Source organism: Medicago sativa, chromosome 7 (genome assembly GCF_051527215.1).
Source record: "Medicago sativa cultivar Bolivia chromosome 7, Bolivia_mono, whole genome shotgun sequence".
Lineage (NCBI taxonomy): Eukaryota > Viridiplantae > Streptophyta > Magnoliopsida > Fabales > Fabaceae > Medicago > Medicago sativa.
Window position 1 is genome coordinate 63,936,607 of NC_140755.1, and position 21,895 is coordinate 63,958,501.

Sequence of the window (21,895 nt, forward strand, 5' to 3'; positions counted from 1 at the left end):
TTGTCATTGATTTGTTTGAGATTGTTTTCAAACTGGTTGATGTTTCCAATAATGATCAAAGGGATAATTGTTATCTGATGTTATACCAACGATCTTTTTTATGCTTTATTGGGTTCCCCTCATGTTAATCACTTCCCTACAAGGCTTGTACCACTTTACCAAACATGATGCAAGCTCCTTCACAAAGCAAAGTATAACTACCAATAGTGCAAGAAGCATTTTTGTGTTTTGGAAAAAAAAGAAGAAACCAGCGTGACTTGTATACCTGCGTGAGTTAAGTCACGCAATGTGCGTGAGTTAACTCATGTAACACCCATACTAGACATATCTAGAAAGTCTAGCATGTGTATTAGTTTAGTATTGGATACATAAAAAAAATTACAACAATAAATCTTCGAATGAATATATTATACTTGTCTTACATTCCCGGAGGATATATACTTCTACTTGCTTAGTTCACCGGCCACCTACGGGCATGATCAACTTCTTACTAATACTCATTCCTAGTTCTTACAGTTCACACTTTCCAGTGCATCTTCATCACATTCTTCGTTCCTCCAGGCTCCTATTCAGCTCTCAGGCGTCCGTTCTAATTGTCAAATGCTAAATTGAGTTGATCAGGCTCAATTAACAACAACAACTTGCTGAGGATTTAGCGGGATGTCACAACTCACGTAGTGCGCAGTGTTCTTCACGTGCGTTACTGAAGTGACGCAACGTTAGTTAACTAACACATAGTTTTACACTTGCGCGAGTTAACTAGCGCAGGGGTATTTTCAGAATGGCTGCAGGGCGCGAGTGAAAAGTGCAGGGCGGAGAGCAATAATCTTTTTCAAAGTCTTTCGTTCTTCCAAGGAGATTATTCTATGGACTCTCAAATTGTTCAATCTTTAAAATAAATCGATTTAGAATTTCAATCAAATCCAATAAAACAACGATAAGATCCTAACTCTAGATAGATTTTTTAAGATCGAGAGTTCACATCCGATATATATCTGAGGAGCTTTTAAGCAATGCGAGGGGCTATAAAGCAATTACCTCCTTCTATACTAATTTTCACTTTTACAGCGCCTTTCTGTTCCTGCTCCACACTTTACAATCACACAACTAAAAATTGCAACGCAACAAAGATAGTGGTTGATGGTTATACCTCTTCCACAATATCAATTTGAATCATGCTTTAATTTTTTAATATGCCGTGCAAATTTTACTTCATTTCAAATCTCAAAATTTGAATGTTATAAGTGATGTTTGTGTTCTTACTTCATTATTCATTGCTACAGATAGAGAAAGTAAGATAAGGTTACCATTTCAGATTTATCCTTTTTTCAATTGGTTGTGGTGAGAAAACGAGTAAACCACGATATTCTATCTCAACTCTTTAGGACACTCTAAAATACATGTCTATAAGATTATGAATATTTCAAATTGGTCATCGACCTGGTCAAACACTATTCACTACCATTTTTGTTTATAATACGTTGCACAAGATTTATATGTGTCTTACTGGTTTTGGGCATCTCTTGACATTTAATAAGTTTCCAAACTGGATAATAATGATGGAAGACGTTAATCAACACGGACGGTAACAAAAGGATGGAAGTGAGTAATGTTTGACTGAATGAGAGACTAATTTAAAATATTTATAATCTCAAGGATGTATCAGAAAGTGTCCTACAAGATTAGGAACAAATATTGTGGTTTACTCGTGAGAAAACTATACACTTTTTAAAATATATTTTAATTAAACTAGGTTTTTTTTTATTTTTATTTTTATGGTTTCTCTCTTTGACAAGGATGTTTATATGGATATAATGTTTCAATCCAAGTGCTGCGGTGGATGTAAAAATAACATAATTAGTATTTTCTGATTCAACTTCATTTTTGTTGTTTGCTTTGCATTAATTAGTATTTTCTGGTATCTTATTTGTTTAGTACATTGGTAAATAGAGGTAAGTTAGTTCATAGGTAAATAGAGGTACATCATGCCTGCCACTCACGAATCAGATCATCCGAGGTAAGTAGGTAACTTATGTGAAGGTCCAGGAGGTAAGAAATGAGTGAGAGGATGATATTCTTTTTTTAAACCTATTCTTAATAAAACCTACATTAAGGATGATATTTTTTTTAAACCTATTCTTTTTAAACCTTAGTGGTTGATTATAGCCGTCACACCAGAATTTAAAAAAGATATCGATTTTATTAGAAAGTTCTTCTTTAGTGACCTAAATTTTGGTTGTTAAGATATAAAAATCGATCATTAATTTGTTTTACGACTGAAATAGTGACCGAAATTTTGATTTCTATAGTATAAAATATTATAATCGGTTGCTATTTTTTTTTTTTGAAAGAATAATCGGTTGCTATTTGTTTAGCTTCACTTTTGTAAAAAAAATAAAAATGTTTAGCCTGACGGAAAACTTATTACTAGGTCTGTCCCTGGGCTCCAAGGCAGCTTTGAGAAATTGAACAAAAGTAAATGAAGTAATAGCGAGATGCATGACATTTTTTTGAGACACACTAATCCGGAGGATCGATCTCATCGTCCACTAGCAGGAAGTCCAACTGAAATAGAGAAAAATTGTGTGGACTAATCCAACACATGAATTATTAGCACCTAGAAGATTTGAACCTAAGTCTTTGAAAGGAGCACACTCCGTGATCTCAAACTTACAGTACTAGGGCATCCCATGGGGGTTAGGGAGAGGCATGACTGAATCAACATTGGTTGGTCTATTTCCATTTTATTGTGCCGGAAAACACTAAAAAGGGAATGAATGTTAACCTTTACATTATACTTCCTAAATTTGTTTACCAACTTCACAGGGAGAGGCATTGCTGAATCTGCCTTGCTTATTCTTTCTTTCAAACATTATGTTGTGCAACCTATGTTTGGTTTCCACCGATTTTTATTGGGTCATGCTAACTTGTGTTTTATGACACATGTTAAGAAATCTAAAAGTAGAAATATTATGTTGTCCAACCTATGTTTGGTTTCCGCTAATTTTTATTGGGTCATGCTAATTTGTGTCTTTATGACACATGTTAAGGAACCTAAAAATAGAAATATTTCCTTGGTCTAAATCAGCTTTTCCCATCTTTATTTGCAAATCCTTGGTCTAACCTTTTTGTATATAGATGTCGCTATTCCAAATTAATATTGCTAATTTTTATGTAAACATTATGCTATGTAGAAAAATTAAAGCATCATTATTTTGGGGTCTTCGAGACTTTAGTTCCCTAGCGTATGGGGAAGGACACCTTGGAAAGAACAAGAAGCATCCCTACCTTTTCAAAGGTTTCTTTATCAAAAACTAATTGCTTCTAGAAGTAAACAAAATTTTGGGGAGTAATACCTCAAATTCGTCCTTGAATTATCAGCAATCCATCAAATTCGTCCCTGAATTTATCGAAATATCTATTTAGTCCCTGAATTTTGTAGACGTCCATCAAATCAGTCCCTCCGTCCAAAAGCACCGATAGTGGTGATATGTCCCCTTGCATGCTCTGTTGTCCTGTACACGTGTGAACAAGGCAGCCACGTGTACAGGGACGAAATTGATGGAAATGGAGAAAATTCGAGATTTAACTTTTGAGGGTAATTTTTCCTGTGTTTCCAATTATACCCCTCTATTACCATTGTCTTTCATCCTCACATTTTTTTCACTCAGAAGCATCAAACCAGTCCCTAATCTTTCACCTTCCCGCCTAAACCGTCACCCCTTCACTTCTCCAAAATCATCATCATCACCAGCGATCAACCTTGGAAAAGATTCGGTCTTGAAGTCAGATTTCGTGGATTGTCAAGGTAACGCCATTGAACTTCGTTTTCCATTCACTTCTGTTCGTTTCTCCCTTTTTTTTGTCCGTTTTTTGTGAATATCAGTTTTAGTTTTAGGCATTATTTTTGCGACTTTTAACTTCATATCATGTTTCGTTGATGTTTGTTTGTGACTGTTGTGTGTTTGATTGTGTTTTTTAATTAGTAATTTTAGGGTTTTTTGGTAGAAACATAATAATTTAATGTCTTAATGTTTGGTTACTAAAAATGAAGAACATTATATTAGTATTGAACGAAATCACGTCCTGATTTAAACATTTTATAAAAAGGGTTTTTTGAGGTTGGTATTGAAGTGTGATGTTGGCCAAATTCGTAGGATGGAAGACTGTATTACGGTAATCCTGCATCACGGTGGTTGTTTAGAGCGAGATTAGTATCGGAGGCTGCAATACGTCGGTGGTGAATTTTGTGTTTGGGAGAAAATGGATGTTGATCTGTTTTGCTTGTGGGACATTGAGAAGATGGCGAATGTTTTTATTCAGCAAATGTATGCCCACGGATCAAAGTGATATCTGGTGTGAAAATTCAAGGACCTATTTGATGGTAATTTCACTAATTTGAGGATCGATATGATGGATATGCATATAATTCAGGGACCATTTTGATTGAAACTGTTTTTATATCAGCATTTTGTTAACTTCTTTTCTACCAGTAGAAGTTAGCTTCAAAACTGTCTGTTTTTATATCAGCCATTTTGTTAACTTCTTTTCTACCAGTAGAAATTAGCTTCAAACAATGACCAATGATTTTTTAATTTTGAATTGAATCAACAAAATTAGGGTATTATGTTTTTGAATTGGGGAAGAACACCTACTCAATTCATGGAAGAATTTTGGAGGATTTTGAACTCTAGGTGACAAATAATAACATTAGGGTTTCATATTTATGTATTTGGGGAAGAAAGAGCCGTTAATTTGGAAGTGGAGAAAGAGCCGTTATTGAGTACAAGGAGAAAGAGCCGTTGCCAATTTTATGAAAATCCAGCAATTTGGTCCTTGGAAATTTTCTGAAAATCCATCAATTTGGTCCTTGGAAATTTTCTGTAAATCAATCAATTTGGTCCCTGCTTGCGTGGCATCTGACGTGGCAAGCCTTGTAAAAGGTTAACGTTACACGTCACCTCCGTTAACAGACCAACTTAACGGAGGGACTAATTTGATTGACATTTTGTAAATTCAGGGACTAAATAGATAATTTGATAAATTCAGGGACGAATTTGATGGATTGCTGATAATTCAAGGACGAATTTGAGGTATTACTCAAATTTTGGGAGAAAAAATCTAGTGAAGTTAAGTTGAGAAGCCTAAATATACAAACTGCTTCTAGAAGTAAAAGAAATTTTGGGTGAAGAAATCTAGTCAAGAAGCCTAAATATACATGATTTACACACCAAAAACAACAATAGATTTAAATATTATTTTAATTTATTTTAAGATATTTAATTTTTAACATTTATACTGTATTTGATTTTGATATATACATTGAGCTGACCTCACTACTACAGAAATGACATTTCACATCAGTGGAAAACGACATTTCACATCGGGTCCCACCCGATGTAACTAAAGGTGATGTTGTATGTCAACAACATTTCACATCGGGTTGGAAACCGTTGTGAAAAGTTCTTTTCCACATCGGGCAGCCAATCACTGATGTGATATTCGATAATTTAAACTAAAGAGTACGGTTTCACATCGGTCCTACTATTGTAACTGATGTCAAATAAGTTTATTTCACATCAGGCAGAAGATTCACCGATGTGAATTTAAGTCCCATATTTATTCAAATTCATATTTCACATCGGTTGACATTCCCAGAGATGTGAAAATAAGTGATAATATATTATTATTGTGCAAAATCTTACTACAGTACCAAATCTGCAACAAATTAGAACCCAAAGCAGATAAATATTTTTATGCTTTGTTAGTTATAATTCAAACATACAATAAAAATGAAAAAAAAAAATACAACTCTATCTATAATATGTAAACTTACCAAATTATACCATACAATCAAGTTTCTAATGGTGCTTAAATAAGAAGATAGAAAGAGATAACAGGACAGCAAACGAAAACTTAACAAAATGGAATATTTTAACAATTACTAATGAGCCGAATAATTTAACAATTACTAATTTAATTAACAATTTAACAATTATTAAAAAAAACAATCTAACAATTGTAAAATAAAATATAACCAAATCCAGCACGTACCAATAATCAATCAATCCAAACACTTTGACAAATGCTTCATTCTAAAATTGAGTGGTTTACATTTCAGCTTGCAATTTTTCCTGGATATACAACAGTTCATGAAATTACAGCAGTTTAGCAAATCACAGCAGTTCAGCAAATACAAGTGGAATATTTTCAATTGACTATATACACAGTTCAATAAATTACAGCAGTTCAGCAAACTTGCTTGGTTCACACACATAGTTGCTTCAATACTCGAGACAGGTTAATATAATGAGACGAGTTTAAGCTTTTACCTGAGAAAGTCAAGTAGTTTCTGATGCAAGCGACTTAACGTTTCCTCTTCAATGTTCACATATGACAAAAGCTCAGGTAGCTTAACTGCAAGCACAAGAAAAAATTTGACTGTTTTGCATACACACTTATGAAACTTTTGCTAGGTATGTGCATATGTGTAATGTTCAAATGCTACATCCTTAATGGTGATATATCAATGTCTCTAAAATTATTATATTGTTGCAATGACTGGAAATACAAATAACACATCAAAGAATCATTAAAAATTCTTGCAACTTGCCAAAAATCATTAAAGATAAGAGCAGATTAAAATTCTGGTAACATAGCACAGCAATCACTACAAAAACTATAACCTAAACTCCTGACCAAGATCCTTTGAAAAATTCAAAATTGAGACGTCCAAATTCAAAATTGTATTTCCCATCAAATAACAATAAAGCATTATTTTAATAGACTCAAAATAATCCCCAAAAGAAACAAGGGTGAGAAAAATATGTCCCAAGAGAAAATAAAAGTATATGTGCACACACAGAGTATCCTCTTTCAAGCAGATGCTTAGAAGCAGCAAAAAGTAATGAACATACCAAAGAGGCGTAATAAATGTTCAGCCCCATATATGGTTGAAGGAGATACATTGTCCACAACTGCTTCATTACACTGCTTGCGTTCTCTTTTATACAAGAGCATGATAGGCAATGCTTTATCAAAATAAAGCCTTATTCCTTTTAAAATTTCCCCTGTTGAATCAGCCTCTCTGTATCATAGAAACACATTGTACATGCCATCATCCCTATCACAACTAGACGTATGAGATGAACAAATAAGAAAAATAGATAGCCATAATTTCTTACACGCTGTCTTTCTTTGACTTGTATTCAAGGTACTTTGTCAGAATTTCATCAACAGTTGGTGAACGAGTAAGTTTTACAAGCTGCAAGGAGTGTTAAAAAAAATATTAACATGTGATGAGCTGATAATGCCCTAAGATAGGTTATCATTTTTTAAAGTGGTAATCAAATGATAAAAAGTTAAACAATTATGCATTGCATCAGAACCAAATTAATGCCATCGAAAATATCTGTGACCCAAAAGGATAGAATAGTCAGATAATTGAGAGGCAGCAATGGCATACTGTAATAGAACCAAGGAAAATGAGCGCAATAATTATCTTCAATTAATAAAACATAATATTTTCATTTAAATATAAATGACAGTACAAGCTACAAGAACTGGGCATTTGTGCATTTTGGTCAAGGAAGCTTAAACAGATGAAAGCAATTTTGAGAAGACATTCACGAGATATCCAAAAGAGAAAAACCAGGGTTGTGTATGTAAGATCATTGTCAACCAAATCAAACCTCAACTCCTTAACCAATCTTTCGTTTTTTTCCTTTTGACGCTGCAGAGTTTGACATATTAAACTTATTAGTGAAGGCAAGCTGATATAAAGACATATGTTTTCACGTCATCAAATAAATGAAAACATTGCAATCGAACAGGAGAATTTGTGAGGTCCAACTTATTAAATGATAATTACTGTGCTTAAATGGAGTGTATGTACAATGATCCTTCTGCTATAAATTTAAACTAATCGCATTACTCAACCAAGAACTTATTAAAAGAAATTAGCCTGAATAATCAATGAAAAATTTAAAGTAATTACTTGTTATGAGGCTTAATGTACAAAAGGCAACAATAGAATCAACTTCAAAATAGTTAAAAATCAACAAACACCAACCAGAATCCATCAAGAAACAATCATATCATATGAGGAGTAAAAGACATGGAAACAAGAAGACATTTAGAGATATCATGAGCTTTAGCAGGAGACAACATACGAATAAATTGGACTTTTCGTCTAATTTTAGCAGGAGACAACATACCAATAACTTGGGGTCTCTTTGATTAATTTTATGAATTATTATCATATTTACCCTTGCTCGCTTTTCAGACCATAACTTGGGCTGCGATAATTGGAATGAAGCATACGCATATTCGTCGAAAAGCTGAGATGAAGATCTACAACTCTCATGTGATCTCGAAACCCAGTTCAGATGTCCTAATTGTCAAAATTGTGAATTACTGAACCAGTAAAGTTGACTGCGGGTCACTTTCAGAATTCATTTTTTTCATCTTTGACAGAACAGTAGCAGACAATCACATCCAGCAATAGCAATATGAACACCAAATGTTTTCTTGTAGTGTTTTTTCATATGATTGATTTTGCAGTGACAACTAACAGTGAAATCTGAGAGGTCTATGGGGTCTCTAAGGCTCTAAGATTTTATAGTCAATGATTAATATATATGCAATGCATAATTGAGCTTTCTGTCAAAAATAAATAAAAGTTTGAGCTTACAAATGAATCACCAATGGCTTCAACAGCTTGCATCCTCTCTTCATGCATGTCTTCTGTCATAAGAGGTGGTTCCTGTAGCATAGAAAACAAGATGAAAAGCATTATATTCCGCAACATTGGCGAAGAATACTACACTGACAAGGCCAAATAGTGTATGGGTGTTGGAGAAACATGTGTGTACGGGGCATGCATACTTTGATATGACTTGAGAAGCATCATAGAATCAACAATACCAGCTGAACCTCTCCTAGTTAAGTCTGAAGATTTTTTGTCATTATACAGGTCCGTAACTTCAGGCTTTCTGTTAACAGTGGTTTTCTTCATTAGAATTGTGTAAATTATGAGCAGTTATGTCTACTATAAAGGGGAAAAAACCAAAATATTTCCAAGAACATGGCACGAGTTTGTAACTTGAATGAGGTACAAAATCCATGATTATTCCTAACAGCAGAACAAAGCAAGAGCTACATAACATGGAGAGTGAACCAGGCACAGTGATTTTGGAAAATTTGGCAAAGGAAATAAAAGGCATACTGGCATATCAGTTAATGCATCATGAAAACCTGAAATATATCATTTTAATTATATTAGGTGCCAAAGATCAAAAGCTTACTGTTTAAGGTAATGTACCTAAATTCTGCTCTCTCTAAATTTGATAAAAATGAACAAAAGAATGGGGCCAAAGAAGCAACAATATATTCAGAATCAGCACACTATCAACATTCAACTGTGTGAGTAACAACCCTTACCTTCAATAAACAGTTCTTTCAGCACACGATCTCTAACAGTCAGTGAAGGTATAACCATTGAGGATTTCAAATTATCGGAACCAGGATTTTCAGCTGTCACAAGCCAAAACAAGGGAAAATGCTGAATACTATACCAAAATTGTATAGTTATACTAACTAAGAAACACAAAGGCTGCATGAATAAATGAAATTTACTATATAATGCACCAAAACAAATTTGAACCTGAAACAAAATCTTCTATAAAGTGCGCCTCAAATGACATTTGCAATGCATCAACAAGAAGATGCAACTGGGAGGCAAATCCAACCCGACTCTCTTTAGAACCTTCAAGTCTGTATACATAACAATAATATAAAGAATTCAAATTGGTCACCAGTTTTCGTAGTAATTGCATCTGAAATAAACTAAACATATTTATTTTTGCTACCATTAAACTATTTATGCTTTTTTAAAACGTGATATTATACAAGGACCCACAGTAATTGCTTTTGAAGTGGAAATGAAAGGATGGCGATTAAGTAGATGTATAACCCACCTAACCATTACAATCTGGAAACGTAATTCCATAACAAGCTCAAATAATAATAAAAAATGAGAAAAAGTGTTCAGATCTGAAAGAATTTCGAAAATCAAAAACAGCAACAAGCAAGGTGAAACGGTTAAAAATCTAGATCAGTGAAAGCTTCTCTCACACATACGATTCATTTCAAGTATAATTTTCAAAATTCAAACTACAGTGAAATCGAAACGTAAACGCAGTACCTGGAAATAGTTTCTTCGTTCTTCTTCTGACCGTCCTTCTGTGCCTTATCTCTAATCAGATGCAGCGCCGACACGATTCCTTTGAGGTCACTGCAAAAAAAGCATTAGATCGGAAAATTTGAAACAAAAACAGAAGAAAATCAACAAAAGCAGTGAAGAAGAATCTCACTCAGAGAGATCGAAATCCAAATCGAGATCGAAATTCTGTTTCTTCTTATCAGGTTTGATGCGTTCGAGATCGGATTCTCGCTTCCTGACTCCAGCTTTGGTAGAAGACATTGCGAATTGTTTGAAATTGTGTGAAGAGAGGTTTTCGATTCACGATTCACGATTGTGTTTGAGCGATTCACGATTCAGTGATTGAAGAATGGGTTTGTGGTTAGGCTTTCTAGTGAAAAGGAAAAACGTACTAGTGTGAAAGGGAAAGTGAAAATTGTAAAAAGTGACACTACCTTCTTTCCCTACAGGTGTAATGAGACTGATGTCAACTATAGTTCATCAAAATTACAAACCTGCCACTGCGTTTATCTTTCCCTACAGGCATAATTTCCACTGATGTGAAAAAGGTTCAGTGACTACTTTTCCCCTCAGGCGTTTATTCAACTGATGTCATATTGCCACCGTGTTACTTTTCACCTCAGGTTTTTGGCCACTGATGTGGATACCCTGATGTCAAATGTATATTTTCTAGTAGTGCCTCAAGTCAATGGTAGTTACAGTCTTGATACCATTTAGTACTCAAAACATATTCATGGCACCATAGAAAATGACCATACGAATTAATTGGAGAAAGGAAAAATATCAAGAAGAAGCCAACTGCACAAGTCAATAGTGGCCAATAATCAATATGACTTTGTCATGTTTATGATTTTTCCATTTCTTCGTCTTTAATTTCTATTCATAAATCTATATAGTACATGCAAGATTTCTAAGCATCAAAATATCACACTTGGAAAAGTAGTGTTATGAAATCTATCATATACACATTCCATATTTTGTCATCACTAATCCTCTTCCTTTAAACTTTTTTTTTGAAGAAGCTAAATTAGTCCAACTAAATTGGCACTGAGAAGAATCGAATCTGAGATCTCGAAGAGGAACGCACTCCCAGGTTCCAAGTCAATACCACCAGACCAACCCAAGTGGGTTCTCTTCCTTTAAACTTAGCTCAACACAACCTAGTGTGCTTGTTTGTTCCATCAAAAATATCATATCTCAACCCCTTACGTTTCACTTTCCTTTAGCTGATTTCTCTTGTTCATCATGCCAACCCATCTTCAATTCTTGGTAACATTTTTGCCATTCCTTTTTTTCCAAGTATTGTCCCAAGTTGACCAACTACTATACACTGGTTTTAAGGATGTTGGTGCCAACAATTTAACCTTAAATGGTGTTGCAAAGATAGAGAAAAATGGAATAATAAGGTTAACAAATGATTCAAACAAATTAATGGGCCATGCTTTTTACTCTCAACCTTTTCAGCTAAAGAATTCAACAACTGGTAAAGCTTTTTCCTTTTCATCAACCTTTGCCATTGCTGTTGTTCCTGAATATCCTAGAGTTGGTGGTCATGGCATGGCTTTCACAATAGCACCTACCAAGGATCTCAAAGCTTTACCTATTCAATATCTTGGTCTTTTCAATGCAAGCAATGTTTTTGGTAATTTCTCTAACCATATTTTTGCTGTTGAGTTTGACACTGCTCAAGACTTTGAGTTTGGTGATATTAATGATAACCATGTTGGTATAGACATCAATAGTTTGAGGTCAAATGCTTCTGTTTCTGCTGGTTATTACACTGATGATTCAACCAAACAAGATCTTAATATTAAAAGTGGGAAACCAATTCTTGTTTGGGTTGATTATGATTCTTCATTGAATCTTATTAGTGTTACACTTTCTCCAACTTCAACTAAACCAAAAAAACCAATCTTGTCCTTTCATGTGGATCTATCACCTATTTTTCATGATACTATGTATGTTGGTTTCTCTGCTTCAACTGGTAATCTTGCAGCCTTTCATTACTTATTGGGTTGGAATTTCAAAATCAATGGAGTAGCACCATTTCTTGACTTGTCTTCACTTCCTCAACTTCCACAACCAAAGAAGAAACAAACTTCTTTGATAATTGGTGTTTCACTCACAGCTTCTTTGATTGCTATGTGTTCTATAGCATTTGGTATTTACATTTTCAGAAAAATCAAGAATGCTGATGTAATCGAAGCATGGGAGCTTGAAGTTGGGCCACATAGATACTCCTATGAAGAGCTCAAGAAAGCTACAAAAGGTTTCAAGGATAAAGAGTTGCTTGGGCAGGGTGGTTTTGGCAAAGTTTACAATGGGATATTGCCGAAATCGAAGATTCAAGTGGCTGTTAAGAGAGTTTCACATGAATCAAAACAAGGGTTGAGGGAATTTGTGTCGGAAATTGCAAGTATAGGCCGGCTTCGCCACCGGAATTTGGTTCAGTTACTTGGATGGTGTCGCCGCAGAGGCGACCTTTTACTCGTGTACGATTTCATGTCAAATGGAAGCTTAGACAAATATTTGTTTGAAGATTCGGAAATCGTGCTAAGTTGGGAACAAAGGTTTAAGATAATAAAGGGTGTTGCTGCAGGTCTTTTGTTTCTACATGAAGGGTATGAGCAAGTGGTAATACATAGAGATGTTAAGGCTAGTAATGTTCTCTTAGATTGCGAACTCAACGGAAGATTAGGTGATTTTGGATTGGCAAGATTGTATGAACATGGTTCTAATCCTGGCACGACAAGAGTGGTGGGAACATTAGGCTATTTGGCACCAGAATTGCCTAGAACAGGAAAGGCATCGACAAGCTCCGACGTTTTTGCATTCGGCGCGCTTCTTCTCGAGGTTGCTTGCGGAAGAAGGCCTATTGAATTTAAGGCATTACTAGAGGAGCTGGTGTTGGTGGAATGGGTGTGGGAAAGGTACAAAGAAGGAAGAATACTTGAAGTAATGGATCCTAAATTGAATGGTGATTTCAATGAAAGTGAGGTAATAATGGTGTTGAAATTAGGGTTGATGTGTTCAAATGATGTTCCAACTATAAGGCCTAGTATGAGACAAGTAGTGAGGATTTTGGATGGAGAAGTTGAGTTACCAAATGAAATGAGAAAGCCAGTAGGTATTGAATCACAAGAGGGGTTTGATGAATTTTTGCACTCTCTTGGAACTTCTTCATTTGATAAGACAAATTCAAGCTCCTATCTTGGAACTTCTTCATTTGATAAGACATGAATACTATGTTAGACTTCATATCAGTAGATATTGTTAGGCAGTTATTACATTATTAGTGATAGTTAGCATATTATTAGGACCAGTTATGTTAATTAATTGTGTCAATTATTCTTGACATGAAAACTTTTAGGGTTAATAGTGTTTTCCCCTGTAAAATAGGTCATTTCCGGTTTACCCTTCTAAGAATTTTTTGGTTTGGAATTCGTCCTTGTAAAAAAAAAATCCGGAATACCCCCCCTAATAGGCCATTTAAAAACGAAAATTCTGGAAAAAATAATCTGAAAATGGCCTATTAGGGGGGCATTCCAGAAGAAAAAAATATTACAAGAACGATTTTCAAACCGAAAATTTCTTAGGAGGGTAAACCGGAAACGACCTATTTTACGGGGGAGAAAAGCACTATAAACCCAAACTTTTATTAGGTGTGTGTATGTAACTCTATAAATAGTAGTAGTTTGTGTGTAACTGCTGTGAACTGCTATCTAAGAAACTGAATGTATCTGATAGGATCTATAAGCAATCACTAATAAAACTAAGAAACTAGGTTTTAAGCTAAAACAACAAGAGAAGAGAAACCGGCAAGTTGTCATTTTCGTCCCTGAATCGGTAACAAGTAGACACAATAGTTTCTTAATATATCAAAATTTCAAAATAATCTCTAATTGAGCACGATATATAGTCAAAATAGTCACTGACGTTAAAATATTCTCTCAGTACATACAGTAATCATGTACATAGTGTTGCTTGGTCATTACTCATTACCCAGATTGAAGATGCAAAAAAACATTATCTCACTTTTCTTTTGAAAAAAGATGTCATGCATATTTCAAACATACTCCACATATGGAAAATAATTGTATGTCCCTTTTTCGGATCAGGTTGGGTCTAATCATAAGAATAGAATCCCACAACGTGAACCAAAGTTTGAATCTTAGCTACAAAAATTATATATATCTAGTGTTTGACAAGGTTGAAATAAGATGCTCTAGTGAAAGAAATCTATGAAAAACCAAAGTGAAAACAAAATTTGCATTTGAATAAATGCTGGAAACATGAGGGAATAAAAAAAAAAATCAATCAAATGCCACCGGATTTTGTAGTTTCTTCAACATAAACCTTGATAGCCTCACCTAGTTAAATAACTAAAAATTATTTTTATAAGTCATGATTTAATATTTTCATCAACAAAGTTTTTTAAAATCCTAATCCATAAAGCCTTTAACATTCAAAAGCCCTCCTTGTAATTTTAAATTAATTTGAAGCTTTTCATTCTCTCTAATTTTATTTGTATAGAACTCCACATGCAAAAATGATTAATTACTCATTTTTAATTAAAAAAGTGCTTGAAATTGATAAAGACTTGAATTAAATTTCAAATGGCATCCATCTCTTAACACCTAGCCTCACCATTCATCACACTACCACAATGTTTCACTAATCACCAACCTTGACATAAAGATTTTATGCTCATAACTATATTTCAACATAAATTTTAAATTAAAATACCTAAAAATTATGAACAAATAGAATTGAAACATTCAACAATTTAAAATACAAAATAGTTTATAGTGGTGATATTAAAAAATCGTCACCAATATACACTACCATTGTTTTTGGTTCCAATACACACAACTCAAACCAACCAAAACATCCACAATAGCTTCATCCACTTTCTCCAAATTAGAGTAATGCAAAGTTTGCATCAATAACACAGTTGGTTTAGTCTCAAACTTTTGTTTCTCTAAATTCCTCTCTGCTTGCCACTTTAATGTATCATGTGCCAATGGTGCCAACCAATTCATCACCTCCTCCGCGGCGCCGCGCCGTTCAGACGTCGTCCATTCCTCCTCCCCCTCTTCCTCTTCGTCCGAAGTCTCCTCCCATTTCAACCGTATTTTCCTCAATTTTCCTCTCAACTTCACCTTCAACCTCTCCGGTAACATCTCGTATAATAGCCTCCGAGCATCGTCTCCAATCGCCGCCGAAGCATGCACAATCCTCTCGGTGAAAAGAATCACATTTGCATACCTTTGTGATAGCCCTACCCCACCAACCGTTGTCGGCGGCGCCAACCGGAAAACACTATTATTCTTCGCCGCCACCTCACCTTCACCGCAAGAACCCACTGCCAGCGCCGGAGAATGATTATGAAACCGAATCACACCCATTCTATTGCTCTTCAAACCATGACCAAAATGATTCTTCTTTTTCTCTTCTTTATCAAAGATACAAAGGTTTATTTTGTACAACTCACTATGCTCAATTTTACAACAACGATTTTCCATTTTCATTCGAAAAACACCCTTAACCTTAACATCATTGTTGTTTTTATTGTTGTTGTTGTTGCAACCCGTAATCAAAGAGCCAAAAACAAAAGAGATTCTAGCATAGACAAGGCAAATAATCTGAGCCATTAATCCAACAACTTTATCAAACGTAATATTCCAAAGCGAAATTTGTTTGTAGTATTGAACTTGTCTTCTATGAAAAACAATTCTATCATTGAAATCTTCAACTTTCACTTTAAGCCCATTATTAGCTCTCATTGTTCTCCATCTTTGTATCTTGTTTTCCGAAACTTCCATTTCTGACAAAGATTCCATAGCATTATGAAGATTCCTTGTTGCATAAACAAGTTTCTCCATTCTCTCAATTATTTTCTCAACATTTCTCGTACCAAATTCGAGTTTTTTTAGATCAACCGCACCATTTTTAATCTCGGCATACACTGCTTCGAAATGGGTGAGACTCTTGTCGGAGCAGCGTGAGCCGAGACGTGAAACAGCGATGGCAGCTAAGTTGAGATCTTCGAGGCGTTCGGCGCATGCGAGGTTTAAGAGGAAACATTCGTCGTGAGAATTAAGGTGGGAAACACCTTTGGATTTGATAATGTGGCGACGAAGTTTGTGAATTTCAATGTCTGTCAATGATTTGTAGAGGGAGATAAGACGACACATTGTTTTAACAACGTCAAATGAAAGGATACCGAGGGTCTCTATAGATGATGGTTCTTCGGCGTGAAAGAATGGTAAACATAGATTAGAACCGCGACAACGAGCCATGGTGGGGACCACGGCCGTTACGGTGGTGGGGGCCCTCTTAGTTTTGTCTCTTTCAAAATTGACAAGTTTGATAATAATAATCTATTTTAGAAGAAAAAAAGTTATTTTTTTTATTTTTGATTTACGGCTTTTGTTGTCTAACTGTTTTGCTTTCTTTGGTAATGGGTGGGTGTTGGCTTTTGGTGATGTTGAGGACAGAGGGGTAGTGCAGGGTGGCAGAGAATTTGTTGTGGATAATCTTGAAGATATTATGTATGGACAGTGAAGATTGCTTTTTATAAACATTTATCACCACCAAAATGAGTGCCCTAGCTGGTGTAATAATTTTTGCAAGATGAGATTACCAGATTTATACATAGAGCCTAATAATTAATTTAACCCTTAATGGATAAAAATATATCTCCTAAATAAATCATTTATATTACTTACTTTACTTCTTAACTGAATTTTGAATTTTCACTTTTTATTATTACAAAAGAAATTTTGTCAAAAAATTATTACAAAAGAAATATTTATTTGTTTTTATATTATAAATTTATTTTAGAAGATATATATATATATATATATATATATATATATATATATATATGTATGTATGTATGTATGTATGTATGTTACCATAGAATTTTGCTGCTTAGGATAAAGAGAGTGAACAAACATAAATATGTCCAAAATATTTAAATAAAATAAAAAAAATCAAATCCACACAATAATTTATTAATTTATTATTACAAAAGAAATTTTGTTATTTGTTTTTATATTATAAATTTATTTTAGAAGATATATATATATATATATATATATATATATATATATATATATGTATGTTACCATAGAATTTTGCTGCTTAGGATAAAGAGAGTGAACAAACATAAATATGTCCAAAATATTTAAATAAAATAAAAAAAATCAAATCCACACAATAATTTATTAATTTTGATATGTTATCGGTGTAATTTTCTTTACATTATTAATAAATTAAAAACCAAAATTTCTATGACTTTAAGATTTTAATTTAATTTAAATATATAGTGATCATCGATCGTGTTTGAGAGGTAGAGTAGAAAATCTTTTTTTTATGCAAAGATTATTTTATAAATGAAAGTTTGAAAATAAATCGAAGGTTAAGACTGCAAAAATATAAAATTATAAAGAACATACTAAACTAAATGATAGACAACTTGGTTGACCTCACGTTTAATATGTAAAATATTTAAACTATGAAAATAAGCATTAAAATTAATACAACTCCTAGTAATAAAACCAACATAAGCGGGAAATTGGTGATGAGGGTTCAATGTCCGAATTCAAAACCATATTTGAAGCATCATATTCTGCTATAAGATCTAGGAAAGACTTATTATTTTGCAAATTTTCTAACGTTTTTTTCATATAGTTAAATCCTATGTTATATATGAATCTTATAAAAAAGGGTTTATCAATAATTAGCAACAACCACAACACCATCAATAGATCTCACCACAACACCAATACAACAATACCCCTCTTACCCTCCTCTACCAAAAGTGTTGCACCAATATTAAGCTAATAACAATCACTAAGGGTGGTGTCCACCTAACATCACATAGATATCACATATATTGAAGTTTAGATCCCCACTTATCTTCTCCAATAGTATTTCACTAACACTCATAATATTAACAATAGATCTTTATGTCTTTTGAACAATGATAGTCACATCAACTTCAGTTCTCTCATAAAATTTTCAATGCAAGTCTTTATAGTACACCATAACATTCTCGGTTGTTATCAATATTTCTTTTCAATCACTCTCGAAATGGTACATATACTTCGGTCATACGAATGAAATATCACCCATAAAGGAAAGAAAACTAGGCCTACTTGATGAACCCAAGAAAAAACTGTAATTATTGCGGTTAAAAAGAGCCATAAATCATCAAAGGCGGCCACAAATCAAGTGTTTGTGGCAGCCAAAACGTGACCATATTTGAGCCGGTCACAAATATTTGTCGACGCTTCGGCCACCACAAAGTGTATCTTTGTTTTTTTTTTCTTTTGTACCGGTGAGGTTTATAACCACTCTAGCAGCAATAATTTGTGTTCGCTTTGGCTGCCACACATTTGCAGCCCGCCTTTGAAGGGCATTAAATTTTTCTTAAAAAGAAAAATATGTGTGGCCGCCCTAAACTACCACAATTGAGATATTTTTAAAAAACAAAATTAAAAAAATTATTTAATTAACAAAAAAAAAATTATTTAATTAACAAAAAATAAAAGATGAGCGAATAATAATAGAGTTAATGTAGAGAGAAAGTTGAAAGAAAAAGAGTACAGAGAAGACAAAGGAAACATTTAGAATGAAGATACAAGTGAGAAATGAAAAAAGATAATAAAAATGAATTGTGATAGGAGCGAATCCAGTGAGAACTAATTATTATTGTGAGAAATGAGTACTTTTAACCAAATCCAGTAGATTAAATTAACATACAAGCTTATTTGGCTTCTTTAGATATGGACGTTCATGTCATGCATTTGAAATGAGAACTTAAACGTTCATGTCTCAATGAGAGTAAGTGAGCTTAAAAAACGACTAGTGGGTTCTAGCATGTTCAACACAAACTGAGTTGATCACCACTACTTAAGATCAAGAGTTAGAAGATTTTATGTAATGTCTCCTTGGCATAGGAGAGAAAAAAAAAGTGTGAATACAAGTTTGTAGCATCTACTCATGTTGGAATTATAAAAAGGGATTTTTCAAAAAAAAATTATCCTCTTAGCGGAACGAATCCCAATGAATAGCTCTTGATTAAATCATTAATCACAAATTAAACACATAATTAAACCCTTTAAGGATTCACGGCTTTTTACCACTTAAAGCACATAACCTTTGTAATCGAATCATTTATAATCACGAGAAATTAAAAGAAAGTACAGCAATACATTTACACATTTACACGAACATAACTTCTTTGAGGACCGGAACTAGCCAAATCCTTCGGAGCTGCAGAGAGATTAGGGTTTGTATATGTCTAGGTTTTCTGCTGTTTTTGTAATTATATTTTGAGCTCCATAGTGATATTGGAGGTGATATTCCATTATCTTATGAACTGACATGTTGGCATTGCATTACGGATGTGTTAATATTTATCATGATTGATGTTTTGCAAACATGCTAGTTGTATATATGTTGTATTTATTTGGTGACCATTTTCTAGTGTTGTGGACTAAGTTAAATGCCTAGTATTCGAGTGGATCTAGTAAGACAAAGATCGCGATGATGACAAAAGTGTAGAAGAGAAATAACTTGGATTTGTGACTTGATAGCTTTTGGGTTTGATTCTAGTGGTGAGTCTCCCGTACCAATAGTCTTTGCCTTTATAATATAAACTAGATTAAGGGTTTTCTCTAACTCTTTTTTTATTATTTTGGAGTATATGTTTTATTAGAAGGGAAAATGTTTAACTTTGAAAAATCAATTTTTCGACAAAAATTCCGTTGTATTGTGAAGATTCCTATTGTAGAAATGAGTTTCTCCATTCCTCAGTTATTTTTGAACATTTTTCATGCATAATTTTGTTATATTTTTAAAATCAATGACATCATTTGTTATGCTGGCGTAGATGTGTAAGACTCTTATTTCAATAGCGTGAGTTGATACGATGGCAACCTAGTTGAGATTTCGGAGTCGTTCGATAAGAGAGAGATTTAGGAAGAAATATTCGTTAAGGGGATTAAGTGAGACACACCTTTGGATTTGATGACGCGGCGACAAAATTTGTGGATTTCAATGTCAGTTAATGATTTGTAAAAGAATACGAGACATCACATTGTTTTAACGACATAAAAGGATACCAAGAGTCTCTAACAGTGATGATATTTTAGCGTGGAAGAATGTGAGACATATGTTAGAAGCATAACAACATACCAAGTTGGCGAGGACTATGAATGTGATGGTGGTGGCCTCTTTCTTTTGTCTCTTTATAAATTGATGAGTTTTGTTATAACCTGCTATAAAAAAGTATATTTTTAGTGTTGATTTAGGAATTTTTTACTCTAAATGTTTTATTTTATTTTAAAATGAGTAATTGTTAGCTTTTGACAATGTTGAAAAGTTAGAGGTTTAATCCAAAGTGACAGAGAGTATTGTTGTGGATAATATTCAAGAGGGATTTGGTGGCAAGTGAATTATTTTCTAATAAACATTTGTTAATACTAAAATGATTGCTCCAATCGGTGTATTAACTTTTGTAAGATGAGATTACGAGATTAATTAATCTAAGATCACCCAAAAAGAGTATGTTTAAAGCCTAATAAGTAATACTTGTTTTAATCCTTCGAATATATAAAAAAATATATTACTTGTTACTTAATTTATATTATTTACTTAACCGAACTTCAAATTATCAAAGTCCAATCTTCTTAGAACCAGGTAATTACTAAAACATTATTTTATCTCTATATTGTTAATTTTTTTTGAAAAAAAGATCAAAATGAGATATATTAAAACCAGCAGACTATCTTCCCAACACAAGGCGTGCCAAAAAGAAAGGCACAAAATTACAACAGAAGTTCAACGAAAATTAGCCAATGCTCACACATAACAAAGGACTTAGATAACAAGTATGATACGATAAGGAAAAAAAAACAAATTTAGCCTTAAACCACCAGAATGAAAAATGCTTAATGTTCTCCAAACATTGAAACAGAGGATTTTCTTTGAGATGAAAAATTCGATCATTCCTTTCCTTCAAAATAACCTAAGTACTAGCAAACCAAATCAACAACATAAAAGATCACTTAGATTTTGCAAAACCTGCTAGATTTCCAAAATGAAGGAAATGTTCCGTAATAGCATTAGGATCCACTGAATGAATGCCTAACCACTTTCGAACTAGATGTCTGATGACACTCTATCATATCACATTTTTAGAATCTTTTTACTTAAGTTTTATGTTATTTTTAATAGTGTGGTATTTAGTTTATAGACATTAGTTGTCGTTTTTTGATTTATTGAGTCAAATAATATATTATTATCATATGAATAAAAAGGTCATTTACTAGAACAGATCCGAAATGATAAATTGATTTGGAAAGTGGAGGAAAATGGGTTGTACTCTGTTAAAAGTTCTTATCGGCTTTGTGCAGAAGAGTTGGTTAACACATCGCATATTCGACAACTGATTATTGGTCAAGTATTTGACACCTGAAAATGCCACCTAAAGTAAAAATATTGTAGGGAATTGCACACCCTTATCTAAAAGGCTAACTCTTGTTGGTAGATAAACACGACAGATACACCAAAGAAATCACCAAATTACATGTGATTTTAATTGATGATGGTTATTTTGATGATAGTAATGAAGTGTGAATTATATGTAAGTGATTTGGT

At 33.5% G+C, this 21,895-nt stretch overlaps 3 protein-coding genes across 3 annotated transcripts; 1 reads left to right on the forward strand and 2 right to left on the reverse strand.

The window, feature by feature from the left end:
- Nucleotides 1–5,728: 5,728 nt before the first annotated feature.
- On the reverse strand, nucleotides 5,729–10,832 carry LOC146907606 (uncharacterized). The gene is made up of 9 exons (XM_085727935.1): nucleotides 10,374–10,832; nucleotides 10,205–10,294; nucleotides 9,665–9,774; nucleotides 9,442–9,534; nucleotides 8,887–8,993; nucleotides 7,185–8,764; nucleotides 6,918–7,087; nucleotides 6,333–6,417; nucleotides 5,729–6,134 (listed from the first exon to the last, which is right to left on the reverse strand). The coding sequence occupies exons 1-5, from the start codon at nucleotides 10,481–10,483 to the stop codon at nucleotides 8,944–8,946; spliced, it is 453 nt and encodes a 150-aa protein (XP_085584061.1). The 5' UTR covers nucleotides 10,484–10,832; the 3' UTR covers nucleotides 5,729–6,134; nucleotides 6,333–6,417; nucleotides 6,918–7,087; nucleotides 7,185–8,764; nucleotides 8,887–8,943.
- Nucleotides 10,833–11,058: 226 nt separating this feature from the next.
- On the forward strand, nucleotides 11,059–14,020 carry LOC146907607 (L-type lectin-domain containing receptor kinase S.4-like). The gene has a single exon (XM_085726435.1). It carries the CDS (start codon nucleotides 11,468–11,470, stop codon nucleotides 13,460–13,462), a length of 1,995 nt encoding a protein of 664 aa, XP_085582561.1. The 5' UTR covers nucleotides 11,059–11,467; the 3' UTR covers nucleotides 13,463–14,020.
- Nucleotides 14,021–14,975: 955 nt separating this feature from the next.
- On the reverse strand, nucleotides 14,976–16,808 carry LOC146907608 (protein PSK SIMULATOR 1-like). Its single transcript, XM_085726718.1, has one exon. The coding sequence runs from the start codon at nucleotides 16,522–16,524 to the stop codon at nucleotides 15,064–15,066; it is 1,461 nt and encodes a 486-aa protein (XP_085582844.1). The 5' UTR covers nucleotides 16,525–16,808; the 3' UTR covers nucleotides 14,976–15,063.
- Nucleotides 16,809–21,895: the final 5,087 nt, after the last annotated feature.